The sequence below is a fragment of the Tenrec ecaudatus genome, chromosome 11, assembly GCF_050624435.1.
Source record: "Tenrec ecaudatus isolate mTenEca1 chromosome 11, mTenEca1.hap1, whole genome shotgun sequence".
Lineage (NCBI taxonomy): Eukaryota > Metazoa > Chordata > Mammalia > Afrosoricida > Tenrecidae > Tenrec > Tenrec ecaudatus.
Window position 1 is genome coordinate 85,033,140 of NC_134540.1, and position 27,533 is coordinate 85,060,672.

The window sequence follows — 27,533 nt, forward strand, 5'->3', positions numbered from 1 at the left end:
CAATAAATATCAAAAGATACAGCCTAATACGAAACTAAGAGCTCAGTCACTGTTGAGCTCTGTGGGCTCCCAATTGTTTGTAAGGCCTGAAGGGGTTCCGAGATGAAAACGTTCTGAGACCCACCGTTAGAAAAGCACTATGTGAAAACACAAGCACAGGAGGACACCAGATCTGCAGACCAACCACAGACAGGCTACAAACTAAGAGAGCCCAAGATGGCGGGCTGCATTGACTCCCCCCGCCCCCCCCGATCCAGAAGCCTCTAGATCAAAACGACTGTGCAGTGAGGCAGTCACATCCAGGTAGTCACATCCCCATTCACGAGACCAAGGACCGTACGTATGAGTTTATTAGAACATGGCTACACCCATCTGCTCATAGACTGTGGGTGCTGGGTTTGGCCTCAGAGGCAGAGTTTGGTAGTTGTGACAGAGATCCTGTGGTCTACATTATTGGCTCTTGGCTCTTTACAGAGGAGGGTTGACGGAGTATCTTCTGGTGGCGTCACCTTGGCTGGGCACGTGAGCTGAGTTCTGCCCTCGTCCTTCCTGAAGTTCAAGAAGAGCGCTGCACTGTTCTGCTGCTTCAAACGGGCGGTCTGCGGGGTGCCCACGAGTATGTAGGGAAGTGCCACTGTCGCTTCACTCCATTTCCCCATGTACTCTTTTGGAAGCCCCCTCCAGATGTCCAACAAGTGTAGATTTAAAAAAAACAACACACATGACTAATTCTTAGTTTTTAAAATAAATAAAACATTTTATAATTTATCAATAACAAGGAATGAAGTACAATCCACAAAATACGCAGAAAAGTAAAGCCACATTTAAAAAGCAATTTTTACTATGTGAAATTTTCTGTAGGAAAACTACCCTAAGTGGACTTAAAATCCATAGCAACAACCATTTTTATTTAACAGAAGGTTCAAAGCACATTGCCAAAAATACAGTAACATCTGAAAACTTCACTGAAAGAATGCATCGTTTTATAGAGAGAGAATATGCTCTTTAAAAAAAAGGCTGCCTAAAAAAGAGATTCTAGATGCCACATCTATGTTACCCCCGTCCCCAAGGAATGCCACGTCCATTCTCCGAGGCACACCCTGAAAGCACTGCTGGTATAAACCAGTCACAGACCGTGGCAGTGTTGCCTGACAAACGGTGCAACCAGCCATCGTTGCAGCTGTTAGGTGTTGGACTAAGCTGTTGGAGGAGTGTCCCAGGATCGAAGGAAACTCAAGGGTGCTCAAGCACCGACGCCGCGTGACTGATCACGGAGAGTAGAAGGCGAAGGACACCGTGGCTCCTGGAAACCAGCAAGCAGCACTATGAGGTACAATCCCTACCAATTTTATGCTTACAAATGTGACCAATGCCAAGTGCAAATTAATTCCTATCGTGTATAAAGTGCCTCAGAATTCACAATGACATACGACTTGCCTCTCTGTTTCGGTTACGCTCTCCAACATTAATCATCTTCTCTGGCTGGGCTAAACAACGAATACTAGTTTGGTTTACAAATGGGAACCCCGAGAGAAGCCGCGCTCCTGCTGCCGCAGGGCTCTCTCGTTCTCACTGCCCTGCAGGGACCATTCGCAGGGCGTGTCGCACGCTGCCCATGCCCCCATCTGGGAAATGGACGGGCGCTGAGCAGCCTCACAAGCTGGGCTCAGACACGATAGGGCTCACGCTGTCTCTCCACTCTTCTTGGAAGCGGCCCCGGTTGAGGCTTCCGCCTCACACTTCCTCCCATCACAGCTCTCCTCAGCGGGGGCACCCCCACTCTCACTGGTGTTACTGGCAGCGCCCAAACGGGCTCGGATGCGAGCTCCTGGCTGGTATAGCTGCATGGCCGGCCGGTCCTGCCAGGAGAGAAGAGCAGGGTTAGTCTTAGGGAAGTGATCCCTAACCCTGCACTTGGAAGGGGTCAGTGTGTGTGCTTGGTATCACATGACTTGTACTGCTGGGCCTGCTGTTCTGTGTAATAACAGTTCATTTTGCAACTAAAACCCAGCCCTTTTCAGAAGACTAGCTCACAAATTAGGAATTCTGAGGGGGGCGGGGAGGGGTCCGCCTCGAAAAGAAGGACAGCTAACACTCAAATGCCTTGAAAGTAAAAGCTAATGCCCAGGACAGTATTACTGGGCGTGTGAAGATGACCGTGGAGCGACGACAAACACGCACTTGCTAACTAGTTACTCTTCCCTCCCAAACACACCTAGTATCACCTCACACTCCCTCAGACGACAGAGCAGGACTGCTTCTCGGGGTTTCCAGACTGTGTCTCCTCACGGGGCACGTCTTGCCCTGGTAGCGTGGCCGGTGGGTTTGGGGAGACCCTAAGACTGCAGCCCTACTGCTAACCCACAGCACCACCAGGGATCTTTATGGGGGATGAACACTCACGTTCCCGTGCCCATCTCAGAACTTCAAGTTGACCATACCAGGTGAACACGAGGGTCAACAGAATCAGGCCTGGACTCGCACAGAGGGCTCCTGAGATCTATGGACTACTAGTTACTGACGTGAGCCATGAACAATTCCCGGTGGACCATTCCTATCCACCAGCCAAGGCGGTAGAACTGTGAACGGTTCCCTTGGTAGAAGACACGAACCCATCATCTTATTAAACTTGGACGTGGGAACAAAAAGGATGGCAGTACAGTGAGAGGCAATTGCTTCAGGGCAGATGGACAGAAGCAGCCAGGGAAGCACGGACTACTTCTGAAGGTTAAGATCAGTAACATGAGGAGGACTTCCTCTCGGGGAAGCCAGCCAGTTGTGGGCACTAGCACTGAAGGAGGGCAGAGAGGAAGGCAAATTCCTCCCTCCCTGCTCATCAGCTCAGTGCCAGTTTAGAGCTAGGTAAAGGCGCGTCCTCCTGAAACGGAGCTGCGGCGCCTGCCTTTAGATGGCCGTTGCATGGCGTGTGCAGTCCAGGTCCCACCTGTTCCTCTGCAACTCGCCCTAGCAGTCTTTGGTCTATTTCCATCTTGAGTATAAAGGTCCCCCCGCAGGTCACCCCCCGCAGGAATGCTTCTGCATGGAGGCAGGGAGGGAGGGGGCTTAACTTCTTTTCCATAAACACAAGCTTGGTCAATGAAAGGAGAGGGAAAGTGCTTGGAGGCCCTCGGTGGATCTGACAGCCCCAAGAACAGACAGAGACACAGACTTCACACGCTGAAAAGAGGATTAGAAACCACTGCTCTGCTGTCAGAGGCTGCATGCTTTCCCCTCACAGATCATTCAAGTATAGAGGGAGACCCTACCAAGGGACGCTATAAAATCACCTGTAGGCTTAGATTGTATAGAAGCTCCAGCCTACCTTGCACTCACTACTCAGGAGTTAGTACACACAGAACTCTCTCGTCACCTGTTCTTAAGTGTAGTTGAGTCACCTGTATGTCCCGAGTTATGGCTACTTTAGAAATCTCTGATTGGATTCATTTCAGAAACGAATTATTCTCTGTTTTGAATTTTGTTGTTGTCATGTGTTTTCAATAGAAGGTATGCTAAAAGCAAGGGATAAAAATGTAAGGTAATATGGATTCTGAAATAATTTTGTGGGACACATGTCCACGCGTACACTGGGGGTAGGCCTGGTGGGGATGAGGTCTGTTTCTTCAGGCTCAGGCCATTTATAGGCTCCATGTGGTCTGGGGTATGTATCACTACTGGGCTGGTGACCTCCCAACGACTCTGAGAAGCTGAAAGTGTTGGTAGGGCTCTAAGTCCTATGGGTCCCGAGAAGGTTAACGTGTGCAAACGCCCAAGTCATTCACTACGGCTAAAAGGCAGCTGAAAAACAAACATTCACAGACACAAAATGCCCTACCCCCAAAGACATAGCTGGAGACAATCGAGGACTGGCTTGTTATCCTAAATACCATTTCCTCAGAGAAATGTGATCTCAACAAGAAATACTGGCACACTTCTGAAGGAAAGGCTGTTTGGATGGGAGCGGTGGACATTCTGGAGGAATTATTCCACTTCTAAAGTGAATGCTTGCTGTGAAGGGGAAGGCGGGGAAGAAGAAATAAGAGCTTCCGATGACTGACTGGAGATCCGTTTGGAGGATTGCTACTGTACACGTTGTTTCAGCCAGCAAGAAGCTGCTTCTGGAAATCCCAATGACATCTGCAATATAGTTTTATTTGGCTTTGACCTTAGGGATTATGTAGTCACTCTACTATCTAACCAACTCCATTCTTTGGGGGCTGATTATCTCATTTGGATCTATCCCATCTTCTTTTTCCTAGGAAAGGAGATCAAAGGAAATGCAACTCAGGCTTGTTCGGCTTTGAATTTGCTTCGGAGCCGTTCCTTGCTTCTGTCTCTGCCACGCGCATCCAACCAGTGGGCGGGCGGGCTGAGCGCTCTCCTCAGTGTGGGCTGAACCTGTCTCCTGCTCTCTGAGTCAGTCGATGATTCACTATGGGCGACAAGGGCTCCTTACAATGCAAAAGAGGGAATCTTTTACATGCATTGCTCAGGGGCCCAGAGTTTCTGCTAATGGTGGTAGAATCGTGCAAAAGGACAGTGGTGAGGGCAGTACCCAATGAACATAAGCCATGCCACTAAATGTATGAAAAATGGCTATTCTGGTAAAGACTTAAGATTTTATATCTATATAAATGCAAAATAAAAGCTCCATGAAATGCCATTAACATTTTCTTTCCTGAGGGGCGGACGCTATACTCTTTCCATGACTTAATTTCCAGCAAACGGCGGAAGTGTGCCAGCTTTGGCTTCCCTTCCCTCAGTTACGGTTCCGTGTCTAATCCCCAAACTCCCAATCAACTGCCACCCAGATGCCTGACGCACAGCCCTCCTGGAGGACAGGGTGGCACCGGCCCTGTGGGTTTCTTCACTCTTTACGGGCGCAGGCAGCCACCTCTTCTCCCTCGGGGAGGCTGGGGGTTTCTAGCTGCTGACCTTGGAGTTGGCAGCCCACCGGGTACCCGCTGTGCTACCAGGGCTCCCTGGCGTCCCACCGGCGAACAAACACACTTGCTGAAGTCAGTAGTGATCCCCCGACACACTGCTCTCTCAGACAAGGCTCAACGCACGATCCAGCAGGGAATCAGACCTCACGTGGGCTGATACCCACAGACACCTATGCAGACGTCTCCTGTTCCTTTCTCAGTAAAACAGTTGCTGCTGGGGAAAAGCAGCAGCTAAGACTAGCACAGGGGACGGCGTTGCGTTAGGGAAGGGAAGATTACCCTACATGAGTGAAGGACCTTATTCCTCATGCGCTCCTTCCTGGATGCCACGTCATCATCACTCTGCTCCTCGTGCCCCAGTCTCTCTACTGCCTCCACAGTGAAGCTGCCGCTCTGCTTCCCTGGCTTCCCTCTGTCCTGGGAGAATCCTTTCCCCCACTTCAGCTCATCTTCGTTCCTTCTCAGAGTCTTATCAAATTCATAGTGAGCTCTATGCTTTCTGCCATCCTCCAAGTGGTATCTGTGGGTTTCAAGTTCTTTGTCTCGGACTCTTCTCTCCATATCCCTTTGCTCTTTATCACTGTCATTTTGCGACCTGTGGTTCAATATAAATCATTAGTACACCTATGCACAGTGCCGCTGGATTACTTGCTTTCCTCTCTAGACTGTAAGACCCACAGAGACAGGGACTATATAAACTGCTCATCAGTAGACAGCCTGCGTTTGCACTGGGATGGGCACAGGCATTCAATGAAGAGATCAATGAAAAGAGGGATACACAGAAAGAGAGCGCTTACATCTGTCATGATACTGAATGCCAAACGAAAATAGGTATTATGGTAAGATACATAATGAGGCTTCAAAAAATTGTATTAAAGAATTTCATGTATCTTTTGATTTTTCTATGGGCTCTTTTGAAGCCCCCTCTTATTTGTGCATATGTATTCTAAATCCCAATCACCCCACCAAATAAATAGAATCCCCTCCAGTTTTACAGATAAAGCAATGGGGGTTAAAAGAGGTCTAGAGTAGCCAATTAGGTGACAGAGCCCGGAAAAACACCCAGCAGGGCCAAAGCTGGTATCGACAATTTAGTTTCTGCTCCAAGCAGAACTCAATGAACAGAAATTCATTGTGCCACATTGATTAAATTTATGCATAGATCAAAATATTAAGTGGCTGTAAGTAAAATATTGCAGCTGAGCTCATTAGATTCCTACAGCTTTCTCCCTCAAAGGGCAAAAAGTCTCACACACTATCTGTGGTTCATCCTTCCGTCAGATGGAGCAGCATGGCTGGGTGGGGGCAATAGGGAATGGGCTTATTTCTTATAACACAATCCCTAAAAACACAAGCCTCCTGACCATCTACAACAATGCTAAAAGATAATGCATTTCATAATCATACCTGAATTAATTTTAATAAAGAACCCAATAAACCATTGCCTCCCCACAGACACACACAACCACTTTAGCAAAAGTGTGTGTTAAAAAATAATTGTAATTCTTGGAAAATTACACAACTCTGCTACAAATTCTTCAAATTAAAACCCTGCTTCCAACTATAAGCTCGTGAGTGGAACAGTCTGGAGGGCAGTCGGCACTATGGAAGCCAGATCTGGCAAGTGGGCAGGAGCGCTGCAGTAAGGACCGGACTGAAGGTCCTGCAGAGTGGTCAAGGACTGGTGATGCCAGCCTGCATGAGGCCCCGGGGGGCTGTGGCGGAGGTGACTAAACCCTGAGGACTAGGGAGCAGAGAGCAGCCCCTGCTGCCTGGCTGTCAATCTCCACCACACACAGCAGAGACTGCATGCCTCTCCTGTTCACAAAGCTCTGTTCACACCCTCTCTGTGTGGGCTGGACACTCCAAGCAGGCAAAGGACAGAACTGTGCAGCGATGGGTATTCTACCCGGGGAGAAACTCAGGATTATTAGCTGCCGGTCAGATCCGACAACTTGAATTAGATGAAGGACAACTTTAGGAAAGAATTACAACTCTTAAATTGACTCCATTTCAGCATCAAAAGTACTTTCTAAAAGGCCAGCTATGGTGGCAGAACAAAAAAAATATAATTAACATCATTGACTGGAAAGTTGCTGCACTGGTGAATATTTTGGTGTGGATACTTTCACACAATTAAAACAACAACTTCCTAGTCTTCAAAAAGGTTAGGTCTCAAATGTCAAATTCTGTAGATAAGTAAAGGAAGGACCAGCCATAGTTGAGATCCGACCTGGCTGTTTGGATGATGCTAAACATGATATCTCAGAACAAAATTACAAAGTGAATAAAATCATGAAGGAAACTTGGAGGACAAGTCTTCAGGATCTAACAGGCAAAAACAGGAGAGCTGAAAGAACGATAAAGGAGAAAAAGGAAGAGGCAAAAGAGAGACAATTAAGAAAACAACAGAATACAAATGTCCTCTTAAGAAGACAGGTTTGAGACTGCAGACTGAATGGATGAATTACCCTAAGTTCCTGGCATGACTGATGTGAATCAAAACCAAACTCTTACAACTATCTGCTAGTTGGATTTTTGAATTTCAAAGGCAATATAAAGAAAGAGTACTACTACTGACAGAGGATCCTGAATATGACTTAACAAATTTCTAATGTTTATTGTGGTCATAAAAACAAAACCACGACTCACTGTTCCTTGAGCTCCTTCAGTGGGCTTTCTAAGGGCCTGGATTTTATGACAGCACAGCTAGGGCTTTTTTCCCATTTTCCATCTCCAATATCAACTTCCTCTCCTCTTTCTTTTAGTTTCTCAGTGGCTGGTTCCTCGCCCTTTTCTGGTTTCTTAAGAAGCTGAGAAATTATAATGTTAGTAAAATATCACTTTAAAAGTATTTTATACAAGAAATTGTTTAATAAATATTTAAAAGGGGGAATGCTAGAGGGCAGAGCACGTAGGAAAGTAAGTGGGTGTTCCCACTACTTCCTCAGCAACAAACCCACTGAACAATGAACAAACACAAGCACACACTGGGATCTCAGAACTCCAGATGGCAGCTGCGATGCTGGAGAACCATGGGGAGTCTAGAAGCCTGGGAAAGGGTGGGTGGGAACATCACAGAGCCTATGGAGAACCTAACCACTGGCACCTGGAGTGCTTGCTCACTGCAGCAATTTCAGGGGTCGGGCAACAACCCAAAAGGACAATAGAAAGGGAGCTAATTTGAAGAAACTGGAGTTCTTAATTCATCTGACTCACAGTGACCCTATGAGTTGGAATCCACACAATGGCAGTGAACTTGGGTTAGTAGTTTTAAAAAGTAATTTTTAAAGTGTCACCAATGGGCTGTGGGAGTCCTTGGGCCACCCAGCCTGGAGGAGGAGGAGGAGCCTGTAGCAGGGTGACGGAGCCCTGCTGAATGAGGCTGGGATGGATGGGTACTAGAAGCAGGAGGAAGTCCAAGGGCAGTAGGGTGAGCAGAATAACGTGGCCAGGTGGGTAGCACAGGGGAACGGCTGACAGCGGCTCCCTGTTCACACTGGGACACCATGGGAGAGGATGCACATGAAGTACAGAGATAGTTCCTTAAGTTCACCACAGGAAAGTGACCCCCACTGTTTAAATCCGCATCCATGACCAAATAAACCTCACTTTCCAGACAAGCATATTACATGCAGAAATAAAGCATCCTGACTCCTGAATCTGCACTGAAAAAAAACCCCCAAATACCCTAAAGAAAAGTACGCTGTCCAGTGGTTCCCAGGAGAAGAACCCAAGCCCACTGCGTTAGGACTGATTCTGACTCAAAACACCACTGGGGGTGGGGGGATAGTGGGGGCAGTGGAGCTGCCCTATGAGGTTCCCAAGGCTACGAGTCTGCGGAGGCAGGTTACCACAGCTTTCCTTAACAGGGGTTCATTGGGCAGGCTCTGGCCTTTTCATGGGCAGCTTGGCTTTTGACTATTATGCCACCAGGGTTGCCAATCAGGAAAAGTTCCCACACACAAAAACACAGAATTCAAACTAAAAAAAAAAAAAAAAACAAAAGATAAAAAAAGAATGACCCAAGTTTGATGAAAAATAGTAAAGCACACAAAATCACGAGAAGATCAATTAAAAGCAGAACGTGAAGAGAAGGGAATCTCCTCCTATGGAGGTCAGAAAAGTAGAAAGAACTGAGAGGGTTCAAGCCATGGCACTGATTATGTGTAAGGAAAGCATGAAGCAACAGGAAATGAGCAGCCACCAGGAACAAACTAAGAGCCTCAACAAGGAGACTGAAAACATCCACACAAAAAAATCCAGAGAGAAGACAGGATAAGGGAATTAGAATACAAAGTAATACAGGACACAAGAGAAAAAAACAAATAAAAATGAGCAAACCCAAACTGGAGTTAGGATTATTTAAGAAACCTAACATTAGAACTACTGGAACCCCAGAGCACCATGACAACCATAAAGCATGGAAACACGTTTCCAAGAGATGATCACAGAGAATGTGCTAGATCTGATCAGAGAACCAAACCTACAAACACAGGAAGCTACTAATGAGAAGAAACACAGAGAGATCACCTTGGTCCTTATCTCGAAACAGATCTTAGAAACTGAAGGCCAACTAAAGACTAAGGGTTCTGAAGGCTGCAAGAGAAAAAGGCAATTACCACACGAAAGAAAGGGCTTTTCTAATGGTCCGTGAGCGCCTCTCAGCCCAGAGACTCGAGGCCCGGAGAAAATGGAGAGACATATAAATACATAATAAAAATAACTACCACCAAGAATTATTTACCTAGCAAAGTTGTCATTTTATACTGAAAGAAAATCAAGACATTCTTGAACAAAAATAAAGTCTGCAAATTTGCCACTACCAGACCCGTTTTGCTAGCATCACTGCACAGGCAAGCACATTACATAAATATTTGTTTATATACCGGGAAAAAAATTAAAAATAAAAATGTATAAGAGAGAGATTGATTTCAAAAACAACAAAAAATAACATTGGCAATTGTAAGGGCCAAGTATATGAACTTTTCAGAGAATAAATTCAATAATTAAATCCCACAAACAATACAATATTAAGTTTGTACAAAATAATTACAAAGCAAGCTTATCAAATACAGGTCGTACATGGATGTTAATGCAGACACAGCAACAGAAATTGGATATGGAGGAACATACCAGGAAGAGATTTTGCTAAGGTTATGCATTAATTCTTGTCCATATGTTGAGTGCTGTTACAAGTATAAGTTGTCTAATGTGGTAACTGCTAGGAAATCATTGAGAAAAAAAACATTTGGTAGAAAATAATGAAAGCAAATATACTTATCCCAAGAGTTTAAGGGCCCAAGCAGCCAAATACAAACAAAATCAGCATTTTTTTTTAAAAGAGGAAGAAATGAAACAAGTAGCAAGATGAATGAGGTAGATCTTTAGTTTTCAGTAGTAATTTAAAAAGTAAACGTCTGGATGTCTCAAGCTGCTGCCTAAGACATAACTACTGGTCTCTCTTTGACAGGAGCAGCATGGCAAGGAAGCAACAAGCTCAAAGAAACAAATTTATACAAATCACAACCTCCTTGACCTTGAGTCCTAAAGACCTAGATGCTGTCCTTCTACCACCACGGACCATTCGGACTGAGTTCACAAAAGATAGTCCAGAATCAAAGAAACAACTGCCTTTGAGCCCCTGCAACTCACAGCGACCCTACACACGAGCCAAGAACTAACTGCTCCGGTGGCTCCCCTGGATGGCTGGAGTTTCCACACTGCTGACCTTCCCGTTAGCTCCCAACATGCAACCTACTAGGAAGGGAGAAAGAAAAAAAGATCCAGACACAATGTCACAGGAGAGAACAGATGACTTTTTGAGACTCACTGAGATAACTCTTTCAACCGAGAAGTGAACCTACCGTATATACTCGAACATAAGCCGACCCGAGTATACACCGAGGTACCTAATTATTACCTGGGAAACCAGAAAAACTGATTGACTTGAGTATAAGCCTAGGGTGGAAAATGCAGAAGCTATTGGTGAGTTTCAATAATCAAAACAAATGAAAATAAAATTACTAAAAATTGAGACATCAGTGGGGCAATGTATTTAAATATTTATTTTAAATAAAAAACATAAATAAAAGGACAAGTCATTTCACATTAGCAAACCAGCACAGTAAGTGGAAAATAGGTTCAACAAAAACAATAAGGTATCAACAATGATACCTTAAGAGTACTATTCCCTGAGCTCAATCAGCAACCAAGTTAAAATGTAAAGAGTTAAAATTCTTCAAAACTGGATTCCTCATCATCATCCATATCCCAATGCAGAGCTTCAGCTGGTGTGAGGTCATCATAGACGCTATCCTCACTGAGATCTCCATCATCACCATCACTGCTGTCATTTTCATACAAAGCGCAGTCTTCACTATCCATAGCATTGCTAATACTACATTTCTGGAAGGCACGTCGCACCATGTCTTCTGGAATGTCTTCCCATGCATCTCGAACCCACTTTGCTATTAATTCTATGTCAGGCTTCATGAGATTTCCTCCTTTTGTTAGTGGGGCTTGACCACATGACATCCATTCATGCCATATCCTTCACACACAGTCTTTAAAAGGCTTATTCAAAGATACACGTCATAGGATGGCTCTGATTGGTTAGATGTGAGTAAACAAACATTCAAAGCCCTGCAGTGTCAGTGGTGCTTTGAATGAACAGTGGAGCAGCGGCAATCACCTGTGAGATAACGGGCGCTCATCCTGTTACCTCAGGGGTGGTGGGGGTGGTGGGGATGGGGGTGGGGAGGAGCCAGCGAGATGTTACACCTCACTGGGGTACCACTCACCCGTGTATAAGCCGAACCCCAGTTTTTCAGCGCATTTTTTTGTGCTGAAAAACTCAGCTTATACATGAGTGTACATGGTAAATTTTTCCATGAGCTTTTAAAAGTACTCTTATAAATGTAATGTTATTGAACAATTTATGCACATTTTTCAAAGAGGAACTGAACATGCTGTGTACGCTCTGAAAAAAAAACTCAAAATCAGTTTTTAAAGTAGGTACCAAAATTGTGCTCAAATGTTTGAGTAGCTAAAATTTTAAGTTGGGAGTCCATGGGACAGGTGTTTGATTCAACACACAGTGGAGCAGTCAGTCAACACAGTGATTTGTAGCTAGTGTTTGGAGAACAGCTAATATGATGGAAGGGTGCTGATGTTAACGAATAAAAAAGTGAGGCAGAACAGAATGATCCAAATTCTATTTATATGTTAATATGAGGTTAGGTAAAAAAGCACTGCTCCAAAATCACAGAAAGTTTTATTAAACAACATCAAAACATAGGCCTATTACTGTGTCTTTGTATCTCTGATACCTAGTTCTGTGCACTTCTGACCCTTCCTCACAGAGTTTTGTGCTCTTCCATGTATACCAGGCCAAAAGCAGTTTTGCTACTCTTGAGGGACTGAAATTGGGTTCTTCTAAAATGGTTTTGAGCTTGGGAGACAAGAAGTCCAAAGGGGTAAGATCAGGGCTGTAGGTTCGAGGGGTAAGGTTTCCCAACCAATTCTCCTGGAATGGCCTGGGTACCCTCACAGGCGCCTGTCGCGGTGGGAACATTCCTTTCTGGCCCTTTCTCCCCCATGCAGTTTTACATTTCCTTTCAACATCTTCACACTAAGCCTCATGATTGGCTGGAGTCCTTCAAGTACTCTACTAAATCCTCCAAAATAGATGGCAGAACCATCTGAGCTGACTGGTCTTCAACTGAACCCCCTTTGGAAGCCACTGTTTTGATTGGCCCTCGTTCACGTAAATGTAAGACTCATCTTCAGTTAGGGTTAATTCCATAACATTGTTTTCATTCGTTTGGATCTTTCTTACAAGCCTGATGGAAAGAACTCTTTGATGCCGGCACACATCCCGCCAAAGGCTTCCGGAGGCCAAGAGGTTCACTTAGAATGGAAAATGCTGACTCAAGAGAGATTCCAAATTCAATAGCTACACTGTGAATGGTGAGTCTACAGTCTTCTTCCATCAGTTTCTGGACTTCAGCCAGAGTTCCTCCATTCACCAAAACGGGCGATATTCTCTTGGTTCATCTTTGAAATCGTCCCAATCTACCTTAAAACAATTGACCCCTTTAAAAACTATCTGTTTTATGTAGGGTAGCATTCACACAAATTTACTGCAATACTTTTTGACTTGGAAAGATGTCCATGTGAACTCTGTTAAAAACTTATGATTAGCCATTTTAAATAGTCCACCCTCTTCCAATGGCACAAAGAGTACCCTATTTTTCAAAGGCACGCTAATAAGACTAAGACAAGAATATTACTATGAAAATATTCTGTAGCCATCTACTGGTTTCAGAGAGATGCTTAACTACATCTTGTTTGCAATGCCCCTGTGCATGTTTGAGCACGAAACCAAGAAGCAATACTTTCTGAGTCACCCTCACATGCACACACACACACACGTGTAAGTGAAGACATACCTACATAACTCTGTCATACAACGCTAATGGTGACGGTTTCCAGGACACCGGGCTCGGAGCGTTTAGTTTTCTTGTAGCCATCGGTTCTAGATTTCTAATAGTAAGTTTTTCAAAATTAATCCAGCCTTTACAGTATTAGTAATCCTTTTCTTGAAACAGAATTAGCAGGCTGCAACGATGGATGTAATTTCATATGTCTTTGAATCTTTCTCCCTGGCTCGCGGTACAGCTTTAAGCACCATAGGTAGAGGCAGATCAGGGAACAGAATGGAAAATTCTAGTGGTGAAATATTGTTTTCCTCTCTTACAGCATTAAACCTATCTTGCACAGAGACATTTCAATTACAGTTACTTAAAAAATGAAACAGATATAACATCAGGGAAAATACTAAAGTTGCTTTTCCACAAAGATATGCATCGTGTTAGCGTGTGCATGGCCTCTGTTCTACATTCATGAGATCAACACAGTTCAATGTTTCCTTTCAGATAACTAGCCTTTCCCAACAACTTCTAACTAATTAAATGACATTGATTGTATTCTTCAAGTGTGCCTCCCTTCTCATTGTCCTTTCCCAAATTATTCCACCACCATTAATACAACCCAGTGCTCCCCAGCAACAACCCCCCTTCCCTGCTCCTTCCCACATCTCACTCACTGCCACTGAGGGGATGCTGACTCACTGCGAACATCTAGGACAGCACAGAACAGCCCCCTAGGCTTCCTAAGGCTATACATGTTTCTGGGAGAACACAGCCTCATCTCTTTCCAGAGATATCAAGGATCATCCGTGCTACGGCATGCATCAAGATGATCACTGTTTGAATTACAAAAGCAAAATATGCAAACCACAAGGAACTGTAAGAATGAATGTATTCATTTATTCAACAAATAATTTTGTGGAAGATCCTGCATTAGAAGCTAGGAATAAAGTTGGGAATAAAGCACCCAAGGTCCCTGCATTAAAAAACTTACTCCACTTCACATCCTAGCTGAGGCCGTGCTGGTCTCGAGGGGGAAGAATGGTAGTGATGGCAATGGTGTGTGCATCCAATGAAAAACCAAACAGCTGCTGAATAAGATAATTTGGGCTAAGATTAAATATATGAGGTGTCCAGAGTAGGAGGAAGAGGAGAGGTCAAAAGAGGCCTCTCTAGGAGGTAACACATGAATGCAGTCAAACGTGAGGAGAAGAATGAACCAATGCATCAGTCTGGGGAAGAAGCTCCTCGTGGAGGGAAGCAACCTCAAGAGCTGGTGTATTTGAGAAAAGAGGGAAGACAGCAGGAGTGGTCGGGGAGTGAAGCCGGGGAGTATGACAGAAGGTGAGAGGAGGACCAGATCTGCAGAGCATGGCAGACACCTTCCTGAGACTCAATGGCTGGCTACTAACAGTCTGGTGTGTACCTTCCAGAATTCTCCTATGCCGACTCTACATTTTTACAACACAGCCACAAACATTCTTGTGCATTTTTAAAGAGTGGCATGGAAAAGACCACATCACTGTTTTTGATAATGTAATCCATTGCTTACAATGTACATATGTAAAAGTTATATTTATAACTTTGGTAACCTAACTTTCTACTCTGACTCAAGCTCGCTGCTTAGTCTGAGAGACTTTGTAGGAAAAGCTGGATTTTTCTCCTTGTATACTTCTCCTTATTATTAACAATAAATATGAGACCATCTGCCTGACTCCTCGTCTTTGGGTAAATCCTACAAGTTCTTTTGGTATTTCCCTAGATTTAGTCTTTCAGTTCTTTTTTAAAAATATAAATCCTCCAAGTGATTTATAAGTCAGAGGTACCCAAATTGATTACAGATGTTTATTATAGGTTAAGCAAATGGTCAGATGACCTGAATCTCGCATGTAGTGTTAGGCTTACATCTTAATCAGCGTGCCAGCCATTCTTAAGGACAGAAGACATGGATTAATCACTGTCATTAGGGTCCAGTCTGCCACCAAGATTTTCTTTCTTCAGATTTCGACAAGAATCCCTTTCTCTTTTTTGTTTCTATGTTTTGATCTCTTTTTTCCTAGAGGAAAGATCCTAAGTTTGCTTTTATTGACGTAAGTTTATTTGGAAAATTTGGATTCTAATTTCAACACCAAATATTTTTGTTTGTTTTTAATGAAGTTTTACTTACACTCACCCCACCCCCCAGTCATTTCACCCTTAGGTATTCACCTACAAGGAATGACACTCTATGTCCTAACAAAGGCTCGTGCATGACTGCCCACAGCAGCTGTTGTTTTAAATAATGGTCTACAGTTGAAAGCAGTGGCAGAAATCAGCAGGTGGATGGATACATAAACTATGTATATTTATACAACCAAACACAATGCAGCAATTAATAAAAGAATGAGCCCTTCAAATTAAGTATTCTGAGAACACCAAATATTTTAAAGTTAAGTCTTCGTTAAAATTACAATAGGATTTTGTAGGTTACAAGTTTCAATGGTTCTTTCTGAAAGATTTTGATAAAACTGGGTAAGCTATTTTTTGTTTAGAAACAAAATATTCAGACATCTGTGATCATGAAATTTCAATTACATATATACTTATTCTATACTTTGTTCATGATGACAGAATTCAATTTCTACAACTACAAAGAGACTTTGTAATACTCAGATTTCATTTATCTTCCAAGGGCTATTTGGTAATTTATACTTTGTAGACTACTGTGTTTGATATAGGAAATATACTTTTTTGCAATGTTTGCTATGAGGGGGTTGCGTCTGAACCCTTACACAATTATGGGCCAAACAAATATTGATCTCAGAAAAAAATATATTGATCTCAGAATTATTTCCTAAAAACAAAACAAAACCTGGCTTTGCCATTGTGGATGTGGGATTGACAATATTTCTTAGTCTGGTTGGGTTGTTATGCAATTTCCTCAATGTGCTTGCTTACCAGATCAGGAGATGTCAGAGCTCTACACATCTATACCAGAACTATATATACTCTTGACCAATTCCCATCAAAATCAGTAGGAAAAAACTACATGGGTGAAGTTTCTGAGGGGCACATGGTTTGTATTCCTGCGGATCCGGGTTTTATCCTGGAAGGAAACATGCTAGAGCAGCACCATCTGGCGCCTGCCCAGGCCTTTCACACAGCTGCATTTTGGAAGAATGCCCTTGTACTTAAAGATGGCATTTTAAGAGTCCGTGAAGTATGCTATTCAATGATGCTGCTCACAAACTTCCAGATTTTCCCTTTTCTGAAAAATGGGTAACACTTTTCTTTCCTAGCCATTGGAAAGTAATCTGCACCATGGACCTTGCTTAAGAGCGCTGACGGCACAGTGGATTAGTGCCGAGCGGCTGTCCACAAGGTCCGCGCCACGAAGCCTGGTGACTGCGGGAAAGGCCTCCTTGTAGTTGTGGCTCTGCTGCACAACAGGAGAGAGATGAGGCTGTCTACTTCCGTGAACAGTTAGGTCTTGGAAACCCCAAAGGGCAGGGCTACTCTGTTCTAGGGCTGCTGCTCAATGGCAGGGAGTGACTGGCCTTGCTTTGACCAATGAAATGCAGGCAGCGTTAAGGTTTGCCACTCCCATGTTGAAGTTCTAAGAACTAGTCTGTCCCTTTCCTTTCACGAAGGTCATGCAAAATAATGTGGATGAATCTGTGATTTCTTCCCTTGCACTTTTCATTTCTAGTCTATCTTTTCCTAAAGTACTGACCATTTAGGGTTTTTTTCCTTTACATTTTATGATTCTATAGAATGCTTATTCCAAACACTTCACTGCCGCCGAGTCCTTCTGACTCATAGTAACCCTACAGGACAGAGTAGAGGTTTCCAAGGCTGGACACCTCTATGGAAGCAGACTGCCATGTCTTCCGCCCATGGAATGGCTGGCATGTTTGAACCACTGAATGCCCCAACATTAGCCAGATACTTTAAACACCATACCATCAGGGCTCTATTTGAATCCTCCATGAAAGAGCTAAGATACACATAGGCCTTAAATTTGGATTCAATCATGCCATTTGAATAGAGTACTAATCTCAATCTGGGCTGATACTGTTTATGAAGAGAAAAATGGCCTTTATACATCTGACAAAGAGCCCTCAGGGTACTGTGATTCAACATTTGGCAATTAGTTGAAAGGTTGCCAGTTTGAACCCTCTAGTCACGCCAAGGAGAAAGGAGTTGGCGATCTGTTCTTATAGATCGATCACAGTCCAGGAAACGCTAGGGGGAAGAGCTGCTCTACCCTACAGGGTCACCATGAGTCAGCACTGACTCACCGGCACACAGTGACAACAATGCACCCAACCAATCACGTAGGTGTTGGACTGCTGGCAGTAAAGGTGATGGTTCAACCCACCAGCTGCTCCCTCGGAGACAGATGAAGCTGTCTGCTTCTGAGAAGACGCACAGCCTGGGAAACCCTGCAATCAGGTGGCTATGAGCGGGAATTGGCTTAATGGCAGTGGTTGTGGATTTCTAAGTCACAAGGACTTCTTCATAAGGGACTGGGAAAGCAAGACAGGAACCCAGTGCTGATAGCCCTCCAAACCAAAACACCAAATGGCCATGCTTTCTTCTCTGAGTTAAGCTGCACACAGAGGGCTGAAGGCATCCTCTCCTCATTTGTCTACCTGGTTAGGTAACAAAGTCCAGGCAGGCTGCTATGTGAACCATCGGTGTTCAGTGAAACGGGAGCTTGCATTACTGTCGCCTCAGACCTCCAATTCATTGCTGCTCGAAGTATGTCACTAATGCAAACACTAGTTGGCTAGTAGAGTTTTCGTTATTGTCTGTCGTAAAGGCGAAATGTTGACCAAATATAAGGAAGAGATATATATGCTGAGTCTGTGGTTCTCACAGGTGGGCTTTTTAGGGGGTTCCCCCAGGAAATCTTTTCTTTAAAGAGAAACGTAAGCTGAAGAGAAACTATTAATTTTTCATGTGGGACTACTCTGGGGCAAGCACCCCTGGGGGGTGGTGCATAGGGTTAGCGTGCTTGCCTGAGAATGGAAAGGCTGGAGCTCTGCGCTCACCCGACACGCCCCAGAGGAAAGGCTGGGTGATCTGCATCAGAACAAGCAGTCACTGGAAATCCAATGAAGCACAGATCTACTCTCACACGCAGGGTCACCACGAACGCAGGAACGGAAACTGCCTAGACTCACCTGGTTTGCCCTGAGGGTCGTTCTCCTGGCTCTGGCCCAGTCTTTTTCAACTCTGGGCCTTCTCTTTGGCCCGCCCACCCATTCTCAAGTCTTCCTACAGTCACAGAGCATGTCTGAGCAGACTCCTAGGGCTTTGTGGGCAGTCTGAAATGAACTATTTCAGGACCAAAAGTGAACAAGGAACAGCCCCAAGGGGAGTGTCTTGAAATCCAGCGCTGGCATAGCTGGAAGGCCCGCTTAGTGTAGTGCAGCTAATCAGGGAGAAATGCCTGCTCAAGGTTACCTTGATCCTTACTTCCTTCTCAACAGTTCGCTTTTGCTTGTCTGCCTCTTTTTTCTTACACCTTTCTTCTTCTCTTCTTCTCCTTTTCTCTTCTTCCCGCGAGCGCTTCTTTTCTAGCTCTCTCCTCCTTCGTTCTTCCCGCTTCTCTTCTCGAATCCGCTACAGTTATGGCAAAGTATTACGTGTATAAATCGTCTCAAGAAAATGGCAAAAACAGGAGAGATATTTATCAGGGGAAAGGCCAGACCTACCTGCTTCTCTAATTTTCTATTTTTAATATATTCCAAAAGAGGTGTAGTTCTCCTAGCTGAAACAGAAAATTGTAATGTAGTTTTTAACTTTTAAAATAAAATTTCTCTTCTTCATTTTAAATGTGTTTCCAATTTAATATTTAAAATTATTAGAGGAATACTGTGATTATTTTTTAAAGTTACATGAACATACACTGTAGCCTGAGGAGGTTTTACTCCACCCCACATAGCCAAGTCCTGTTAAGAAGACTGACAATTCAATACATACTAATAGCAAATCCAAGCCCAAACTCAAACCCGTTGCCAACTGAGTCAATCCTGATTTGGATGTATTCTTCAGGTCTTGCAGAACACAGACTCAATGAAGAAGGAAGATTCACTGCATACACAAGACAGCTGACATAACTTTTCCAGAATTCCTAGAGCAGGAATGAATTAGAACCATGGGGTTTACTCAGGAATGGGAGAGTCCCTAAGCTGGCGATTCTTAACTGGGAATCAAGGATTCATCAACACTTAAAAACTGTGTGTGAAATTATGCATAATTATGACCATGGATATTTTTCTAGAGAAAAACTTTCATTTGATTTCTGTGACCCTAAGAAATTGGGAGTAAGTATTTGCGACCTTCTATGGTATCTTTCAACCTGCTGCTAGAACTAAACCGGTTTCCAGTGTGGAGATGGCCAGCCAGCTCTATTTTCATAGGTGGATCACAGGTAGTGAGACTCGTTGGGGGTACACACAAATACAAGGTGCCACGAGAACCGTGCTTCCGGCCAGGGGTGGATCCTAGGGCGACAGTGAATTCTAGCTTAGGATGATTAAAGGTGGCTCATGACTGTCAACAATCAGCCCTTATAAGAGGAAGACCATCCCAAATTAGTGAGAATTTGTGGAAAATTCTGAAAGTATGATGATGCGCAACATGATGTCACTGAATTGTACATGTAAAAGTATTGAAATGGCAAATGGTTCATGATATATAGGTGTACCTATTGCCACAGAGTCCATTAGACTCACGGTGAATCAGCAGAGCAGAGTACAACTGCCCGATTAGGTTTCCAAGGCTGTACATCTTACTGAAGCAGACTGTCACACTTTTCTCCCATGGAACAGCTGGTGGGCACAAGCCACTGACCTTTAAGTTGGCTGCCTGGCACTTTACCACTGTGCCACTAGGGCTCCTGGTGTTTACCACACACACAGACTCAGCACTGTGCGCCAGGCCATGAGCAAGTTGCTGGGAACAGAGATGAATGAGACATGTTTTGCTGGATAGGCCTACCCTTAACGATGTGTTAATACTACTGTGATATGACAAAGCCCTGGTTCTTGTCCTGTGTGTGTCCTGTACAAGGGGGCATTCAAAGCAGAGTGACAAAGAAATGAGGGTAGGGGGAAGGTGGGTTTGGCAAATAAGTTCTACTTTGCTTTTTCTTAAATTTAACATGCTCTAAAGTAAATTCTCAGTCTTGCTCCCAATACTGTTTTACTGTGGTGGCTTGCTTGTTGCTCTGAAGCTGGAAGCTCTGCCACCGGTGTTTCAGATTCCAGTAAGGCCGTCCACGGGGGACCGGGTTCAGCAGGGCTCCCTGACGAAGAACAGACTAGGAGGAAGGAAGTGGTCCAATTCTGTACAAACCAGCCACGAAAACCCTTACGGAAAGCAGTGCACTCGTCTCTGGTATAGTGCCCTGCAGACTGGAAGGCACTTAAAACATGACTGGAGGTTTTGAACTGCTGCCCCTGTAGTTAACAGCCCAACGAATAACCAGCAATAAGTATTTACTTTCAGTGATTAAAAACCTTTGAGCTATACATTAAATTAGCTATCATAAAATGTAAAACCTTTGTTACTACACTATGAAGGTGTATAGACTCTATTTCAATAACATTAACCATTCTCACTAATTTACTCAACAAACATTTACTCAAGCCGTGTCCTGACACTCCAGTCATATTTCAAGTGCTTTCCAATCTGCAGGGCACTATACCAGAGACTAGTGCACTGCTTTTCGTAAGGGTTTTTGTGGCTGATTTGTACAAGCTGTTTGCTTGTGAATGGCTAACAGCAGTTCATATCCACTCTTGAGGTTTTGGGGCACTGCTACTAGGTTGGTGGTTCAATCTCACCAGCTGCTCCTAGGGAGAAAGATGAGGCTATCTGCTTCTGTAAGGTTCACAGCTTCTGAAAGACTATGGAGTGTTGCTGTGAGTCAGTAACTGGCAAACAACAACAAAGAGACAGTCATTTCTAAAAACAACCACTGCAGGTGTAAGGCCAGGCTTTAAAGCACCTTCAGCAGGGCTCCCTCCCTAGTTTGGTTTGTTCAGGGGCGTGACTTGTTTCACTTAAGCCCAGTGTTTCATTTCTAGGGGCTCCTGAGGGGTCCACTTTAACTGTACCCTTTGCTGAGACTGAGCATGGTGCTCCTTCCCGAACACCACGGGGCACAGCCTTCTGAGGCCTTACTCCGGCTCACGCTGGAACAGAGGGGCCACTGCAACTCTTACACAAAATGGCCCTAACTGTGGAGGGCTCACCATCAAGAAATGCTCCAAGATTATTTTCTGTCCCTCCTGCCAAACGAGAAATAAACTTCTGCCAACCCTGTAATATGTTACAATTTTTTATAATAAACATGAGAAATAAAAAGTACATACTCAAATACATATACTTCAATAAAGTAAGTAGAAGAAATGAGGGAAACAGACCAATGAGTTCTCGTGTCTTTGCCTCTATCTCTCCCAGGAGAGTTTCAGGACTGGTACTAGTTTTCTCTTCCTCTGCACAGTAACTTTCTAAGAACTTCTTGTATTCTGGATCTGTAAGTTAAGAAGAGAAGTCAGGGAACACACTTCTCCACGTGCATGGGAGAGGACCTCTATTCCAGCAGTATACTGAAACTGGCTGGCTCATAATCCAGCGTTTGTAAAGAGCTTACCATCCTCAATGCTCCCAGTTTTGGCATCTTTTTTCTTTAGCTTCTTTTTGGATATCTTTTGGAATGGAGCAAATTCTACCACTGCAGGGTATTCCAGGCCTTTAACAGAAAATAAATTCCAAAAACCACTCTCAAATTCATTTTAGAAAACAATGGTGTAGTTTACCTACAGGGTTAAGGGTAATAATGAAAATGCAGTATTACGGCTTTATATTACAATCTACAGTCATGTGCCACATAGCATCTGCTCAGGCAATAGCTGATTGCGCATGTCTGTGGTCCTAATGCCCATAAAATCCATTACATTAATAAAATTTTAGTATAGACAATGGTATGTAATAACAAATGGGTGTTACTTTGTGACATTCATCAACATGATTACCACCTTAAAGATGTTTTATGTATCAGGAAGTGTCTCTTTAATGATTTTTATGCATAGAAAGGTATACTATATAAGAGGGGGCCTTCATACAGCTCCTGAGAAAATGGAATTCTTCCAGAACTGTTTCAAGTCTCTTCATACTAAGACAAATAGTTGACTGTTAAATATGAATCACATCTAACTGCTCCAAATTACGCACGGCAGGTTTAGTAATAGCACTTGTTCATAATCCAGAGACTACCTGTATGGAATATGATGTTTGTATAATGTCCACATTATATAACATCTAATTTTACAGACTGTATCTGGAATGTGTCATGACTGTATGTATGTGTGTATATATATAGATATCTATCTTCAACTACACTTGGCATATTAAGTTGCAGACAACTTGTTATGCTGTAATAATGGCAACAGGACTTTCACCATCCTTAATGGTTAAACTGTATACTTTAAAAAGATGAATTTTACTATATGTAAACTGTATACTTTAAAAGGATGAATTTGATATGTAATATACATCTCAATAAACCTGGACCCAAGATGAATGTTACCATATGTAACTTATATCTCAATAAACCAGGACCCCTTAAATTGTCAGAACTCTTAACTATATTTGCTTTAATTTTTAATGGTTAATTTATTCATCAACCTGCGGTATGCATTCAAGGAAATTACTGTTCAGAGAAGACAAATGACTTTAAGAAGGTAGTTATAAAGGATATGTTTAATACTACAGGTAATAATTTGATGAAATAGCCAAGTTAGAATGGAAGTCACTAAAAGTTGCTGATGCTGTTCTGTGGGGAAAACCCTGCACACACACACACAAACTTACACCAGAATCATCTACCGCCTGCTTAATCAACAAGTGGAACACAACTACTGCAGTACTAAGCCCACTGAATAATCATCTCCACTGTTAATAATGGTCAGGTGACTGACACGGCACCTCTCGTTGATCCAGGAGCCACACTGTGTCAACCTCAATAGTCAGAATGCAGTGAAGAACCAGCAGGTCTGCACCACTGCTCCTCCCACAACATCTACCGCTGTGCCTGTTACAGAGCAGAACCTTACCAAGAGGGGCTGCACAAATTCCTGAGAGCGCAGTCAAAGAGCCACACTTCAAACTTCCTTTTCCTCACCAGGAAAACCTTCCAGCCCGCACCCTAGTGGTGTCCTAACATCTTTTTCTAGTTTTTCCCCCACAGTGGAAGAGAAGAAAGCAATCAGTGGTGGGGCGGGGATGGAGAGGGAAGAGGCTGGTTGGTGGGAAAACAGAAAGCCAATTCCTGTTAAAGCACTGCTGTAAAGACCTGACAGTTGTGAATGCAGCCGCTGGCAGTCAGATGAGGAGAGAAAGGAAAGCGAATCAGATGTAAGAACTCAAAAGGGCTAGGGACGTGGGACCGTTTTCTACAGCGGTGGGTATCGCGGTGCCTGTAGTGGATTTCCACTCCTTCTGCGTTCTCCCCCATGACATTATCAAGAAGTGATAGGATTATGAACAGTACTCTGGTTAGCTTGAGAAGGAGTAGGTGCATAACAAGTAAAAAGTGTTTATGAAAGATGGGTATGACTAGACTTCTCAAAATACAAAACTAAACCAAACTCACTGCCATCGAGTCGATGCCAACTCATAATGACCCGATAGGACAGGGCACAGCTGCCCTGTGAGTTTCCCAGGCTGGAACTGTTTATGGGAGTAGAAAGCCCCATCATTGTCCCATTAGTCTTAGTACATGAAAAAGTTAAGCTATCCTGAGAACGCATTTATATGAAAGACCCCACTTCTCAATGACAACATGTAAAGGGATTGTCCCTGTTACTCAGAATTGGTAGAGTACTTTTGGTTTATATATAATTTAAACTTTTAATCTCAGAACACAACCACAGTGGCATAATAAAAATGTAGAAACTTATTTTAGACTAATATTTATTTCAGTTAAATATTAGAGAACATCTTAATTAAATGTCACAAAACTTCATTAATACACCAAGATTATAATAATTAAAAAGCCAAAGATCCAACCTTTACTGTCAATGAAGACATATCCATCAAAACGGTCTCTAAAAAGAAGGATGTCATCAGGATTTCTAAAGTTTATGTATGCTCTTGAGTAGAGATGCGGATAAAGGCTGAAATAAGAGACAATGGTTAGTAAAAAATACAAGATTTCCTTAATTTTGTCTTTTTTTCCCCCTTTGGATAAAACAAACCACTTCGACAAAACCTCTATGCCAAAGTTCATGTCTCAGTTATTTCTAATAGCCTAGATAGTTTGGGGGGAGTTAACAGATATTGATAACTTGGGAGAGACAATTTAGAGTCAGTTTCCCCAAAGCCAGGATGCAAATACTGGTCCTCAGAGGTTAAAATACCAAAGAAAAGTTTACACATTACACATCATCACTGGTATAGAACTCTAGTCATAATTTATTTCATTCCTCTATAATTTAAAGAATACTTTTAGGTGTTCTAAGAGTATTTATGTTGTACATGATACCACACTCAAAAAGCTCCTTGAAGTCTACAGGAAGAATTAGGCCTTCTTCAACTCCCGTCTACAGCCACCCCATCTCCTTCCTAGGAAGGCCATTTCAACACTCTAATACAGAGAAGAAGACCGAGGTCCAGAGAAATTAGTACTTGAAAGGCGGAACTGGTATTCCAATCTGGGTCACGGAATTCCTAATTCTTTTCATAAGTTTTTCCCTAAACTTTAGACACATGAAAATCATCTTTGAAGACCATTCTAATGACCATAAAGATGCAGTGGAAAATAACGAAATCCTAGTGGCGTTGTTTGCTAAAAGGTGTGAACGGGGTTAAAGATCAGTCCTCTGCTGAAAGGACCATAGGGAAATGTTCCTGTGATGTCATCCCATTACCACACGACAGAAGTGAAGATCTAACTGGGGGGTGGGGGGGGAGAAAGGAGGCTATCAGTGATGCAACAGGGGACCGGTGGCTTCCACCCACTGCCATGGACGGGTGCCAATTCACAGTGCCTCTGTAGGCAAAACCTCTCCCTAGGGCTTCAGAGGTGGTGAATCTTTATGGGTACAAACAGTGTTATTTTGCTCCCTATGAGTGACTGGTGGCTACAGACTGCTGACAAACGTTCATCCACTCCCCCACCAGGGCTCCATAGTGGGGCTCATGGAGTCCAGCCACATTGTGCTTCTTTATCTGGTTGTCCAGTACATAAACTCGCTCACTTGGATGGCACACTCATGTTTGGGGGGGGGGGTTATATTTCAATATAATTTCATAAGTTAAGGTATGTGAAATGAAGTTCAAACAGTAAGAAGTTATGTCTTTTTTTCTTTTGTACTACGGCGATGACAGAAGGATGCCAAATTCTATTTTTGAGGAATTTAATAACCTCTACTTAGAAGTAACCGGCAAAAATAAAGGAAGGCATTGATTTCTGTGGACACTTGGAAAAGAATATGGAAAGCTTTTCTTTTTTGGGGAAAACTTCTATCTATGATAACTGCCCATCAACTGACAGCCCTTTCAACCTTTGAACATCGCAGTCCTGTCCCAGTCCCGCTCACCTGAGGTCAGCAGCACAGAACTCAAAGTAATCGTGCGCGGGGAGCGGGAGTAGCTGCTCTTCCAGCTGCTCCTTGGTGAGGCTGGGAGGAAGCCGCCGGATGACAACCTACGGAGAAGACCAAACTTTCGTCCGCCCTTAATAGATTCAGCCTCAACTCCTCAACGCCTGAAGAAACTGAGCTGGACGTCCAACAGAAGCACACTTCAGAGACAAGACAAGCTAAGCATGTTGAGGGTGGCTTTCAAATGGTACAGAAAAGCAAACACACAAACAAAACTCACTGCCTTCAAGTTAATTCTGACACACAGCGACCCACTAGAGCAGGACAGAACTGTCACCGTGGGTTCGGTACAGAGTCGGGGATGCTTTATGGGAGTAGAAAGCCCTGTCTTCCCCGGGAGGAGGAGCACCTGCTGGTTTCAAAGTGCAGCCCAGGCGGATGCAGGCCAACAAGTGACCACTAGGCCACCGGGGTTTCAAGCGGTACTGCGACGTTGGAAAAGGCTGTGTCCTTTTTCCAGTACTCATTCCACCCCTACCTCAAGCAAACTGCCATACGATATGCACTGTTCTGTCCGCATTTACAACGAGCGCGTCTTGCACGCTTCCTGTCTTATATAGTAAAACGAGAACGTAAAACATCCAGAAAAAAAGGAAAAACCAAACACAGAGAAACGGCAGCTTGCGGAGGAGCCTCAGCCGGCTCACTGGTTGCTGTCAGCACTCTCAGGCCAGTCGAAGCACCGGCAGAAGCACTACCTGGTAATACTTTCTGCGGCGCTCAGTTTCAGCCGCCTGTCTCTGGAGATCTTCCCAGCAGAGTGGAACTCTATCAACTAAGCAATCGCCCACCTTCTCAGCAGTGTCATGCTTCAAAACGGGAGGCGTCTAAGACCCCCATCTGTAGGGGTGGCTGTTAGCAATAACGTCAGAACGGGAGACAGTGACGGGGTGGGGCGGGTAGGAGGAGCGAGTCATGGATTTTAAATCCAGTTGAAAATGACTCATACCTCTTAAATTAAAGACACCCAGTGAGAAAGTGCAGGAAGGGTCTCCCTGTGTCCCCTTCCCCCGCCCTATCCTCAGCCTCTCAGCCGGCCAGCACCCCCAAAAGGTTCCCGCTCCCACGGCGGCGCTCTCCGCGGTCCTGAAACCGCCGCCCCTCCCCCACGCCCCGCGGGACTCCTCCACGCCCCGCCCCTTCCCTCGCCCCACCCCCGCCGCCCTCACCCCACCCCCTGCGCAGACCTTGCTCAGAACCGTCCTCTTCTCCTCGCGTGGTTTGCTCGCACCGCCCCCGCCACCCCCACAGCCAGAGGCGGAGGCCGCCGGCGTGTCGGCCTCCAGCCGGGGCGACTCCCAGCGGAACTGGACCTCCGTGGCCGGCCCCCCGCGGTGGGCGGGCGCCGGCGGCTTTTCCCTCCCACTCGGGCCCCGAACAGCCACCGCGGGCCCGGATGCCCCCGGCCCACTGGCCGCGTCCTTCTCGGACCGCATCTCGCACCCTCCCCTGCGCGCGGCGGCCTCTCGGCTTTTCGGCGGCCCCTGCCCCGCGAG

At 44.4% G+C, this 27,533-nt stretch overlaps 1 protein-coding gene across 3 annotated transcripts; it reads right to left on the minus strand.

Moving 5' to 3' along the window:
- Positions 1–332: 332 nt before the first annotated feature.
- Positions 333–27,533, minus strand: UPF3A (UPF3A regulator of nonsense mediated mRNA decay). Of its 3 annotated transcripts, XM_075563378.1 has the most exons (10): positions 27,225–27,533; positions 25,975–26,081; positions 24,443–24,549; positions 22,026–22,124; positions 21,796–21,906; positions 19,078–19,133; positions 18,827–18,985; positions 7,596–7,756; positions 5,241–5,538; positions 333–1,859 (listed from the first exon to the last, which is right to left on the minus strand). In XM_075563378.1, exons 1-10 carry the CDS (start codon positions 27,471–27,473, stop codon positions 1,683–1,685), a joined length of 1,524 nt encoding a protein of 507 aa, XP_075419493.1. In that variant the 5' UTR covers positions 27,474–27,533; the 3' UTR covers positions 333–1,682. The 3 variants fall into 3 exon arrangements, with proteins under 3 accessions (XP_075419493.1, XP_075419494.1, XP_075419495.1); XM_075563379.1 differs by lacking the exon at positions 5,241–5,538; XM_075563380.1 differs by lacking the exons at positions 5,241–5,538; positions 7,596–7,756.